We start from the raw sequence: 13,349 nt of genomic DNA on the forward strand, positions 1-13,349 counted from the left end.
AGCTTAAAATTACTTTTCTTGTACGTACTGCATCATATCTAATTCGTACTAATAGAGTGATTAAACCGCATCGTCATTGCTTGGAAACCACGGCTTCAACTAAAAAGTTAATTGGATTGCTTTCTGTTCTTTGTTTTTAAGGTCAGAGTTTCACAAGGCAAGGAGCCACCGCATTTGCTAAGTTTGTTCCAAGACAAACCTCTCATTGTTTACAAAAATGGAACATCAAGAAAAGAAGGACAGGCCCCTGCACCCCCCACTCGCCTTTTTCAAGTGCGAAGAAACCTAGAAACCATCACTCGAATTTCAGAGGTAAAGACAGAGTGGTAAAAGGTGCTTTTATTTGTTTTGTTTACTTCTCTTCATTATCATGATTAAACACCACTGTAACATTTCATGAAGAACAATTGCATACTTGAGACATGTTGCCTTGGAATCACATAAACAGCTTGTTTTGAAAGTAATTCCATATCAATGCTAAAAGGTATGTGAAACTGAGCATATGTCTTTAATATGTCCTTAAAACATGTTTAACAACATCACTATGTGATTCAATTACAAGACCTGAACTCAAACATGCAAGTTTAGCCAAAACATACAACAGCAGCAAGCAGAGTTTTTTCTGGCTTCATCAACCCTAAAGGTCCAAACTGGGCTTTTTTATTCACTGTTTGGTAAAAGGCTTGTCCCTTTTGTTGTTGCTAGGTTGACTTGGACGCTAAATCTCTGAACTCAAATGATGCCTATGCTCTAAAACTCAAAAACACTGGATATATCTGGGTAGGCAAGGGGGCAAGTGGAGAGGAGGAAAAAGGAGCAAACTACTTGACTGAAGTATTGCACTTCAAAGCAAACAGGATTATGGAAGGAGAAGAACCAGGTCTGTTCAAATGTCTTTAAGCAATGTGATCTATGACTATATTTGACATAGGCTGTGACAGAACAAAATCAAATATCTACTAATTAAATATATAAATATATATATATATATATATATATATATATATATATATATATATATATATATAATCTATATATATATATATTAATTAGTCAGTGTTTCCCACCCCCCGCTGCAGGTTACATAAATATCTCCCAGTGCAAATACATATGTACTTTCACTTTTAACTTTCACGTTCTTGTGGGAGATTTGGTGTTTCCACTTTTAAGTAGTTTTTTTTTTAATGTATTTTTAATTGAGCTTTATATTATTTATCTTTATTTGCACAATTGTATTTTATAGTCTTTATTCATCTCTTAATTTTCTTGTAAAGTTCACAGTTACAAACTGTTTATGAGCTTTATGATACGCTGGGTAATCAAACTCAGCATTCCAGCACAGCTCAATTCATCACATCAATAAACGTCAAACCAGTTTGTACAAGGAAGTAACATCCTATGAAACATTAGTTACATTCACAAAAGCACCCTCCAATGCTGTCTCTAAACAGAAATATCACCCTTTCCTATACGAAATCAAAAGTACATAAGGCACATTTATAGCATGATTTTACGTTTTGGGGATAATAATGGACATCTAACACCAGTTAATGTGTATCTCCCATTACCTGTACAGTAACCCATGAGCTACTATCTTAGAGGATATTATACCCCTTTAAAGGAACTGTAAATGCCAAAACTACAGAGAATTAGAATAAGCATCAGCACACTAAGAAAGATCAGACCATGTATTATTTTCTTCTATTTTTATGCAGCTGGTTTTTGGGATGCCCTGGGTGGAAAGAAAGATTACCAAACTTCAGTTATGCTAGAAAGCAAAACTATGGAACATCCCCCACGTCTATATGCCTGCTCCAATAAGACTGGCAGATTTATTGTGAGTAATGCTAGCACTAGGCTTGTCTACTGATCCTGACTCACAGCTCCAGGGCTTTTATAACACTATGTAACACAATTTTTGTTCCTGGGTAGTAAGTGTTATTTCCTAATTGCTTATGCCTCAAAAGTATAGAAAATGGCTATTATTCCCTACAAACTTTGCGTTTGTGACCAGGACAGTGATATTTCAAAATATCACTATTTCTAATGGGAAAATGAGCAAATGTGTGTCTTTTTGTTCACATAAAGTCAGAAAAAAACAACATATGAGTCCAAATTAACATGTATTTATACTAAAGCAATACAAAAATGACTACAAAAGATTTAGAAGTGAGTCATTTTTCTCATTATACTGCATTTACAGTATAATCGTAAATCTCGAAAAACTACTCGCTTCTGAATCTTTTGCAGTCATTTTTGTATTACTTTAGTATAAATACATGTTAATTTGGATTCATATGTTGTTTTTTTCTGACTTTATGTGAACGAAAAGACACACATTTGCCCATTTTCCCATTGGAAATAGTGATATTTTGAAATATCACTGTCCTGGTCACAAAAGCAAAGTTTGTGGGGAATAATAGCCATTTTCTATACTTTTGAGGCATAAGCAATTAGGAAATAACACTTACTACCCAGGAACAAAAAAAAAAAAGCTTGTTACATGGTGTAATTACAGGAACACTCTGCAAGGTGTTATAAATCCACAGAAAGTTCTTTGCTGGGTTCACTCAAATTTTTTCTATAGTTTTTTTTTTTCTTTTTGTGCGTTGTGATGCATACATATGCCAGACTGGAAATTCTAATACTCTTAATGACTACTGAAAATGAAGCTACTGAAAAATGAAGTAAAAATATTAAATATTTTGTATGTCAATTTCTTATGTCCATCATGTTTTCAATTTTGTACAGATTGAAGAGATACCCGGAGAATTCACACAGGATGATTTAGTTGAAGATGATGTTATGTTATTGGATGTTTGGGATCAGGTACAATTTATAAATCACATGTGAGAAATTAACCTCTGTTAAGGGTCAGTCAAAATTTCAGTACTTCTTATCTTGTGTCACCCCCTGCAAAGAACAGATGGCACAGCGTGAAAATTAAAAACAACAGCATTTGTTTATGCTTGTCACAATCAGGTAGGAATACTAACACCTCTTGTTGCTGTGATTGAATCTGTGTGAAGGAGCTCTTACTACGAGTTTTCTGGAAGTTCCCCTGCAATTTATTGCTTAAAGTCGGCTTGCCACTTCCCCGGAAATCTTTCTTTTCAACAGCCTACATCGTCTGGTGACTATGGTCTGCTTTTCTTAACCCTACAGCTCTGCTGTGCTGTGCATATTTTTCCTTTGCTTTTTTGCAGCTAAAAAAACAAATAAATAAAGAGAGAGATGCATATTCCTCCACTGGGAGTTGGTTCTGCTGCGCCCGCTGTTGAGTCAAAGCCGCTGGGCTGACGCAGCCCGTCCAGTGGGTGTACGCCCCCAACCCGCTCCCACAAAATAAATAAATAAATAAATAAAAACCCTATCCTTCAGTTTCTGCTGTGTCTGTGAGTGTGTTTGTCCTTCACTTTAAAATTAAAAAAATAAAGTAAAATTTAAAAAACCCACAACAACAATAACTTGTGCTTCCTCCACCGGGCCTGATTCCAGCTCCACTGTCCAGTAGATTCCACAGGCACACTGACCCACCCGCCTCTGTGTGTTGGTGCTCAGTGCTCCGGTGCCTCGACGCCTCACCGCCCTCGGTGCTCAAACGATCCCCGCATCGGTACCCTTGGTTCTTTGGTGCCTCTGTTCCTCGGTGCTCAAACGATCCCCGCATCGGTACCCTCGCTTCTTCGGTGCCTCTGTTCCTCGGTGCTCAAAAGATCCCCGCATCGGTACCCTCGGTTCTTTGGTGCCTCTGTTCCTCGGTGCTCAAACGATCCCCGCATCGGTACCCTCGGTTCGTCGGTGCCTCTGTTCCTCGGTGCTCAAACGATCCCCCCATCGGTACCCTCGGTTCGTCGGTGCCTCTGTTCCTCGGTGCTCAAATGATCCCAGCATCGGTACCCTCGGTTCTTTGGTGCCTCTGTTCCTCGGTGCTCAAACGATCCCCCCATCGATACCCTCGGTTCGTCGGTGCCTCTGTTCCTCGGTGCTCAAACGATCCCCGCATCGGTACCCTCGGGTCTTTGGTGCCTCTGTTCCTCGGTGCTCAAACGATCCCCGCATCGGTACCCTCGGTTCTTCGGTGCCTCTGTTCCTCGGTGCTCAAACGATCCCCGCATCGGTACCCTCGGTTCTTTGGTGCCTCTGTTCCTCGGTGCTCAAACGATCCCCGCATCGGTACCCTCGGTTCTTCCGTGCCTCTGTTCCTCGGTGCTCAAACGATCCCCGCATCGGTACCCTCGGTTCTTCCGTGCCTCTGTTCCTCGGTGCTCAAACGATCCCCGCATCGGTACCCTCGGTTCTTCCGTGCCTCTGTTCCTCGGTGCTCAAACGATCCCCGCATCGGTACCCTCGGTTCTTCCGTGCCTCTGTTCCTCGGTGCTCAAACGATCCCCGCATCGGTACCCTCGGTTCGTCGGTGCTCAAATGATCTATGCATTGGTACCCTTGGTGCTGAGTAAGCTGGGCTAGTCCTCATACATTCACCAGATCCCTCTAAGCCTTCATTAGGCACAAGGGTCCATGCGGTTGCACTCTCACACCACAAACATTAGTTTGGCTGGAGCGAGATGTCCGTCGTCTGCTGTCTCTACTCATGCTCCTCCATGACGTCTCTGATATACTTTCCCAAAAGTATTGCTGTTGGTTGTCTTCGAATTGGAAGGGAATGTTAGGTTACTGATGTATCCCTGGTTCCCAGAAAGAGAAGATGACTAACAAACCTTGTGAGGTCACATCACTCGCATTTGCGGGTTCGATGCGTAAGAAAACTTGACTACTTATTCCCTTGGAAGGTGGGATCGAGGACGTCGATCCCCGGAGCGGCCAATCGGCAGCTCTGACACAACATGTTAACCTTTAGGTGTAATTTGATAGATGCTGTAGAGGGTGCTCCCACGCGGAGTTTCCAATTTTTATAGCTGTATTCGGCTTCTCTAGCCTCCCGGGCAGCATTCAGCAGGGGTGGGATTAGCCACGCAATCTACTTCCAGGTGGGGGGGAGTCAGTTCACTTGTCAATATCTTTCTTTGTTATTTCTTTGTTTGTTTTGTTTTATAGCAAACGCGCAGACCCCATCATTTGTCCTTCAAATTAACATCTTCGCTTAATATTTAAAACCTCGCTCCTTTCTCTGTTGGTCATTTCACTGCACAGCGCTGCCAAGATATTATCAACTGTTTTTCTACCTGCTCATGATTCTTCCTATCATTCAGCTTCTCTGTTCAGCTGCAGGAGCTCCAACATTAATCTTTCTTGCTCCGTCCAGTTTCCAGTCCGGCTACAGCACCGTTCAAAGTGCAGCTTCATAATTCAAATTGGTTTGCATTTTCATCAGAAAGACTGGCTCCATATGCTATATCAAGTTCTACTGCGAGTGGTAAGTTGCCATGGCGACCAGGCAGATTCGACAGGCATTCTGAGCCTGTGCCTCAGTACTACAATCTTCTGGCTCCTTATGCTGCACTTATGCAACGTGAGAGCGAGTTCAACTCTCCAAATTGTGACATCTAAATGCTGCTGGCTCCTGTTGTAGAACTATGTTAACTTATTTATATACATGACTAACCGTTCTAAAGCAAATGCTTTATACACAAACAAGGATTTTAATTGCAATAACGAAATATACCCTGCTTCACTGAACCCAGTAGTTTCAATTTTAATCTAACCTCTAGATGGCAGCATAACACCACAAGCTATACATAATTTAAGCCGGTTTGCTATCGTTGCGAATCCCACACACTCCAAGCTTTCTATCAATTCCTGCAGTTCGTTTTTGCTACATATATTAACTTGAATTCTTCAAATCCAGACCTCTCCCTCGAGGACCTGGTCATGAAGCCAATCTTATCAGCTTCACATTAATTTCCAGCTTCCCTGCTTCAGGCCATTCCTGCAACATTCCTGTTCTCAGATTTGCACTTCCTCATTTGCCCCAACTTCATTAAGACACTTAATACAACTTTCAAAGTCCATTTCATTCAATTTGAGCTACCAGTCACATTCGGAAACTATGTCCTATGATTTTAAACATTTCAGTCAAAGCTTCCTTGTTACACAAGCACCCCCATTTCTCAAATCAACCCCTTTTTATACTACTCTACTCAAGCCCTTGTAAGTGACCAGTGAAATGCTCAGTAAACACCTGAACTGTGGCAGGCATATCCGTAAAGTATTGTCGTTGGTCGTCTTCTCTTTCAGGGAACCGGGGTTCATCTGTAACCTAACGTTCTGCGCAGTATGTCTCTTATTAAACTAATAATCATTTTGCACAGTTTGAGCAGCTTTGCTTTGTAGTTCTCTTACCCAAATTGCACAATGTAATAGCTTAGGTCTCTATAATTTTCTATACTCTGACTAGCCAACCACAAAAATTGAGCATGTAAGTAAAAAATTGTAAAATCTAGTCTGCAGTATTTTCAAATTGATGTGGTCATGTCAACTGCTATGTGGTAGGCTAGACCAGTCTGTATACAGTATAGGAGGTAAGAGATGTGCAACTATTCAGCAACAATTATGAAAAAAGCAGTATGATGTCATAGACTTCACAAGGTGGCATGGTAGTGGGTGCCCATGCAACATATGGGTCATGGATCGAGCCTGCAGATGTGTACAATGTATAATGACAAGCAACCGACATGCTACAGTGGCAAGCAATTACAAAAACCCTAAAGTGGTCCTGCCAACAAGCTGCTCTTCTTTTTTTTTTTTTTTTTTTTTTTGCCCATTTGTAATGAAAGCACTTTTATATTTCTGAAGGTCTTTATTTGGATTGGCAAAGATGCAAATGAAGTTGAGAAAACCGAATCTGTTAAATCGGGTAAGAGATTTTTTTTTTTTTTACTTCAAAACTTTAATACCACTTTTTTTTTGTTGTTTTGCTTTTAGTGTTAAGTGACATTCCAGCCCAGTCATTTAATGTGATTTGAAGACAGCTGATAATGGCAAATGTGTTCTTACTTAGTCTAGCAGATCTTTGTGTGCAATGATTGTCCTTATTCATTATTCCAGCAAAGCGCTACATACAGACCGATCCAACCAGAAGGGACAAGGGAATCCCAGTCATCATTGTGAAACAAGGACATGAACCACCTACCTTTACCGGCTGGTTCCTGGCTTGGGACACTTCCAAATGGGATACCGACCCCGTCGCCAGAGCCATGACTGCTCTAAGAGTGGCTTAGAATACTCTTAGGTGGTATTGCTGTCGTCTGTTGAAATGAACACGTGGGGTGCGCTTTCTAGAATTGAATGTCTTCTTTCGGTAAAGTTACAAATGCATGAATATAAATCATGAAATAGTAGAGTAAGAAAATGTATACATCTGAATTACATGTTGAGTGACTCATATATTACAGTATAATTGTAAGCTGTTCAGTTCATTCGAGCCAGCAGTTTTGGTGTGCAGTATTTCTCTTAGCTCTTAAAGTGCCAATTGTGATACAGATTTCTGGTCTGATACTGAATGAAATTAATGTAAAAGAAACTTACATTGTGTGAGTTTTACAAGGATGTGATTGTTCTGACCTTTGGACCACCTGATTGTTACAGAGATCAGACACATTTGAATTGTGCATTTCACAGTAAATCGTACTATTTATTAAAATAATGATAAAAAATATGTAATCAATAAAATATAAATGCAAATTAATATTAAGAAAAGTGAATTGCATCTGTTTGTCTCAAACTAGGGAGTTTGAGGGTCTGATTATCAATTCTATATTGAAATCTACTGTATGTGTCAGAACGTTTTTAGATTTTATTTTCCTTTGCATTCTGCTTCCTGTTTTACCTTAACAGTCACACAAGTACTTTCAGAAGGCAGCTACACTGCATGAAAATTAGGTAAATAAAGGCAACTGTAGTGTATCCCACCTCCAACAGATGGCACTGCAACCACACCTACATTAATCCAATAGGCTGTTGACCTACTTGCTAAGATAATGCTCAGAATGAGAGTTGCTACCCCTGGCAACTGTGCACTTAATTAACCTGGGTTCTCTCTGGAACCTGTTTCTTTGGTTTCCCCTTATGGTCATATGGCTGGAAGGCACTCATATTGTATGTGCAATATTTCACTTCACTGAAAAACAGAAATGTAGACATCCTTTGACAGTGTTAATATTTGAGGACTAGTATGACTGTGCTAATGCTCTATTTCATCCAAATTATCGATTGTATATCTTAGTTTCATCATTACTTATTGTATTGTGTTACTGTGTGAATAATGGAGTATATAGCAAATTGACAGTTTTCCCTCATGTAAACAAGATGAAGAATCTCTAGAGGTTAAGCTGGTAAAAAAAAAAAAAACACGGTGAATGCCAGCAGGACAGTATCTGCCTTACAGTATACTTTTATTGATGCTGAAGCTGAAAACAAATTTATTTTTTTTCTTACAAAAATCTTTGAAATATACTTGAAATATCTAAATGTAATTGTGCAGCAATGTTATCCTAGACACATCTATTCTGTACATTTAGCTATTGTACTGTATACACAAAATACGTTTCTCCTGGTATAATGTTGCTATGGTTTCAGCAGTCCAGCTTATGATTTTAAATGTAAACAATATGGGTTATAGGTCACACTGAATACATTGAGTCTAGTGGCATAGGTGTCAAATTCCATAAATTAAGAATACAAATAAACTCTTTGACTAGAGCTTGTTAATTTGTTGACAGGCTGTTACAGGAAGTAAATCCTCAGCCTTTGACCTCTAACTTCAGTACCTGTCTGTTGTTCCAGATCTGAATCAGGCTTTTGAGATCCCAAATCAGTTGCCCTCAAACCTCTGAAGGTTGACAATGTTAATTAATAATATTTATTATACTGTAGATATAAAACGCATTGCAATTTTTTAAATGATAAAGAAGCAGTAAACATACACACCACAGTGTTCAGCATGCTACATTGTGCTATAGTCTGGCTGGAGCATTTCAACATGATTTTAACAAGCTGATCAATAAGGACAGGAGAGATCAGACTCCTTGAACTCAAAATTAAAGTGAGACCCCTAAGGTTCTGGCAATTGAATGTATTTTGTGACATAGTGCAATCTATTAGACAGTGGGTGGTACAAATCAGCATACAAACAACTACATCAGGTTTGTTCCTCTGCGATCGTGGGAAGCGCCCATTTAGTAGTACGTTATCAATGAGTCTTTGGGACAGCAATCAATGCAGTGAGTAGATGCAGTTAACTTCTATATGATTATACAGAAGCACGTAGTAATTATTCCACAGGTGATGATTGCATAGCTCATGTTTTAATTTCATCATTTACTTCTGAGATTTTTAAGGGTGATCTCTAAATAACACAGTGTAACAATTTTTTTTGTTCCTGGGTAGTAAGTGTTATTTCCTAATTGCTTATGCCTCAAAAGTATAGAAAATGGCTATTATTCCCCACAAACTTTGCTTTTGTGACCATGACAGTGATATTTCAAAATATCACTATTTCCAATGGGAAAACGGGCAAATGTGTGTGTCTTCGTTCACATAAAGTCAGAAAAAAACAACATATGAATCCAAATTAACATGTATTTATACTAAAGTAATACAAAAATGACTGCAAAAGATTTAGAAGTGAGTAGTTTTTCGAGATTTACGATTATACTGTAAATACTTCGAAATAGCGATGCGTGTGCACGTTTGGAAGAATTACTCGGGTAAATCAGGTTTGTGGCCGAAACAAAACGGCCAAAGAGAGGGAGAGGGTAAATCTCATTTACTTGTGTGAATGATAAAACACACAGGAAAATCCAGCACAGTTTCGCATGGAAATCCACATTTCATGTGTAAATGTTAATAAGCGTGTTTATTCTTAACTATAAATATTGCAAGGGAGCAGGTCAGTTGTTACTCTGGATTCCAAGACGGCAGAAAGTAGTGGCTGATGGGTGATTTTATGATTAGCAGTGGTGTAATTCACCTTAATGATAATGTGGGCAGCTTTTTCTATTATTATTGTGTTTTGCTGTGTCTGGTCTGTCATGTTGTATATCTCTTGTGGGTTTACAGTTTTGTATAAAATCCCTTACCATGAACTGCATTATGCCCTTGTTGTTGTTATAGTATTAGTGCAGCTGTTTGAGAATACCCTTGCTGTTTAAAAGTCTAACTGAATTAATTCCTGTCCTTTTTTGGATTCCAGCTATGTCCAAAGGCAACGCATGTCTGCCCTCCATGTTAGTAAATATAGCTGGTAAACTGGATGTCATGAGCACAAAACAGCGCAACAACATCCAAGAAGTTGCTGATGCCCTCTCAGAACTGACCAAATAAAATTGCAAATGAACGTATTGACTGTGTTTTATTTGTTTGCATCATAAATATTTAACACAGCAGTAAATCCAACACAACCTAAAAGAAAGGAGAGAATCTCTGACAGCACGAGCCTCAAATCACTGCTGTCTAATTGAAACTGGCAGCTGAGGTAATCTTCACAGTTGCCAAGTCCGCTTATAATATGAGAATATAAGAAAATAACAAAGTTTACAAACGAGAGGAGGCCATTCGGCCCATCTTGCTTGTTAGTAGCTTATTGATCACAGAATCTCATCAAGCAGCTTCTTTAAGGATCCCAGGGTGTCAGCTTCAACAACATTACTGGGGAGTTGGTTCCAAACCCTCATAATTCTGTGTAAAAAAGTGCCTCCTATTTTCTGTTCTGAACGCACCTTTGTCTAATCTTCATTTGTGACCCCTGGTCCTTGTTTCTTTTTTCAGGTCGAAAAAGTCCCTTGGGTTGACATTGTCACTACCTTTTAGAATTTTGAATGTTTGAATAAGGTCGCCGCATAGTTTCTTGTTTGTTCAAGACTGAATAGATTTTATTCTTTTAGCCTGTCTGCATATGACATGCCTTTTAAACCCAGAATAATTCTGGTGGCTCTTCTTTACACCCTTTCCAGCACAGCAATATCCTTTTTGTAGTGAGGTGACCAGAACTAAACACAATATTCAAGATGAGGTCTTACTAATGCATTGTACAGTTTTAACATTACTTCCCTTGATTTAAATTCAACACTTTTCACAATATATCCAAGCATCTTGTTGGCCTTTTTTTATAGCTTCCTCACAATGTCTAGATAAAGACATTTCTGAGTCAACAAAAACTCCTAGGTCTTTTTCAAAGATTCCTTCTTCAATTTCAGTATCTCACAAAATGATATTTATAATGCATATTTTTATTTCCTGCGTGTAGTACCTTACACTTTTCTCTATTAAATGTCATTTGCCATGTGTCTGCCCAGTTCTGAATCTTGTCTAGATCATTTTGAATGACCTTTGCTGCTGCAACAGTGTTTGCCGCTCCTCCTGTTTTTGTGTCGTCTGTCGTTTGTGTTGAATGCTTCCTCAGCAGCGGTCAGCTGTCCGGACAGTAAGGTTTCTAAATCAAAGCCAGGTAGTACACACAGCATCAACTGAACCCCTACTCTATTGCCTGAATGAAAGGGATATATATATATATATATATATATATATATATATATATATATATATATATATATATATATAAACGTCTCCACCGGTTTTCAGCTATGGAGATCTGCAATACCTGTTGTTGAGTTTCATTTTATTCCTCTGAGTTTATTTTTAATTAAATAGTCATAAGATAAATTAGTTGAAACAGTATTCACTACTAACAACATGACACTTTGTCTAGAAACTACAATATAGCAGACACTATTTTTTAAATAAACTTTCATCTCTGCTAAAAAAAAAAAAAAAAACCCTTGTGATGAATATTTCAAGAAGTCTGGGCTGCCAAATCAATTTCTGCTATCTGAAGCGATTTAAGTGCAGGGCTTTCATGGATAAGCATTCCCAGTGGAGACACAGATGCATGAACTACTCTGCCCATTACCAGTCAGGACTTTCTTTAACCTTCAGTGTTCTTGTAATGCTTTTATTAGTAATGAACATCTAAGTGCAGCCCCGGCATTAAGGATCTGGTGTCGGTCTCAGTTTTATGACAGCTCTAGCCACAATTTGCACTGTATTACACATCATATTTTATGAAAAGGTAAACTCCAAGGGCATGTTACATTTTTATTATGCCATTTTAGAATAGCTCAGGAAATGTTCCCATGCATGGAAAGATAAGACGTCTACACCTTATTGGGGTCATGATTACCTCCCCTACTATTTAACTGTTACCTTAATAACTGCAATACAAAAAGCACTTCTGAGAATGAACTTATTCTCTACTAGTGATCTGAACCATGAAAAGTATTTGCAAAGTCATCACTACATTAACAGTAAAATAAATCCTGCTAATTTAGTGATGAAAATAAGAGCAAGAAGATGTATTTATCTTTATAAAACAAAAAGACACTACTGGCACATATTAGTCTGCAACTGATTACAGACAGTAGGTCCCTTACTATTATACTGAAGTCATTTTCTTAATAGTGGCAAGCCAATTAGTTGACCTACAAATATGAGTATTTTGCATTGGTGGAAGGATACATTCAATAAAATCTAGTGTGTTCTGTTTTATTTTTGTAAAATAAGACATTTTGTACATGTCTTCTTCTGTGTTCTTGCTTAGTTATCTCAGATATCACAATATCTAATTTTAGGCTTGAATGCTGTAAAATGAAGTACTTCCACAACAGGTTTTAAAACAGTGTGATATTTTCATTAACAAACAAAATTAAAAAAAAAAAAAACAACAATAGCCCAACTCCTCCAAGGAGTGCTAACTAAACTTTTCAAGTCCTAAACTATAACCGGACAGCTACGCTGTTTACCGGTAACTAAACCCAACGCTTATTCAAACATAAGCATTAAATACATTTTCCAGGTCTGCAGCCACCTATGCTTCCCACAACCCTTAGCCTTAACAAAGCCCCAGATCAAACATTTTGACCTGCTTATATACCTGCTTGCTAATTACAGGCAGTTGTTCTTAATTTAATTATAGCCAGGTGATTCTGATCATGGCTCAACAAAACAATTAAACAATTACATTGTAACTGTGCAAAGCAGCCACAAAACACATTCCCCCAGTGTGCAGGGCCTCTGCCCTGTCACAATGTCTCATAGGTTAGTTGCAATTCCAAAGATGTAGTCACTGTATTTGAGATATAGCTTAGGTGTGTTTCCATTGTATTGCTGTAAAAATCTGTTTTCAACTGATCCCACAAAAAGGGTCCTATTTTAGTTCCCATGCTGACACCCCTTATTTGAGTGTAAAAAACTTCCATGAAAAGAATGGGTTTTCCTTTGCTGCGTTTACGCTGCCACCTCAGACCTAAGCCGACTGATCGCGGAGATTCTTATCATTTTTCACGTAGCGTTTACACAGCGGCTGTGCCGAGGCGGCTTAGGTCCAAATGCAC

At 38.7% G+C, this 13,349-nt stretch overlaps 1 protein-coding gene across 1 annotated transcript in view; it reads left to right on the forward strand.

Annotated features, from left to right (window-relative positions):
* LOC121315057 (adseverin-like) overlaps nucleotides 1-9,310 on the forward strand; it is a 44,006-nt gene extending 34,696 nt beyond the window's left edge. The window contains exons 11-16 of the mRNA XM_041248947.1: nucleotides 142-312; nucleotides 706-880; nucleotides 1,716-1,837; nucleotides 2,752-2,829; nucleotides 6,757-6,817; nucleotides 7,009-9,310. Of these exons, the coding sequence (XP_041104881.1) occupies nucleotides 142-312; nucleotides 706-880; nucleotides 1,716-1,837; nucleotides 2,752-2,829; nucleotides 6,757-6,817; nucleotides 7,009-7,181 (780 nt within the window). The 3' untranslated portion in view covers nucleotides 7,182-9,310. The remainder of the gene's footprint in view (nucleotides 1-141; nucleotides 313-705; nucleotides 881-1,715; nucleotides 1,838-2,751; nucleotides 2,830-6,756; nucleotides 6,818-7,008) is intronic.
* The last annotated feature ends 4,039 nt before the right edge of the window (nucleotides 9,311-13,349 follow it).

This window comes from Polyodon spathula, chromosome 4 (assembly GCF_017654505.1).
Source record: "Polyodon spathula isolate WHYD16114869_AA chromosome 4, ASM1765450v1, whole genome shotgun sequence".
Lineage (NCBI taxonomy): Eukaryota > Metazoa > Chordata > Actinopteri > Acipenseriformes > Polyodontidae > Polyodon > Polyodon spathula.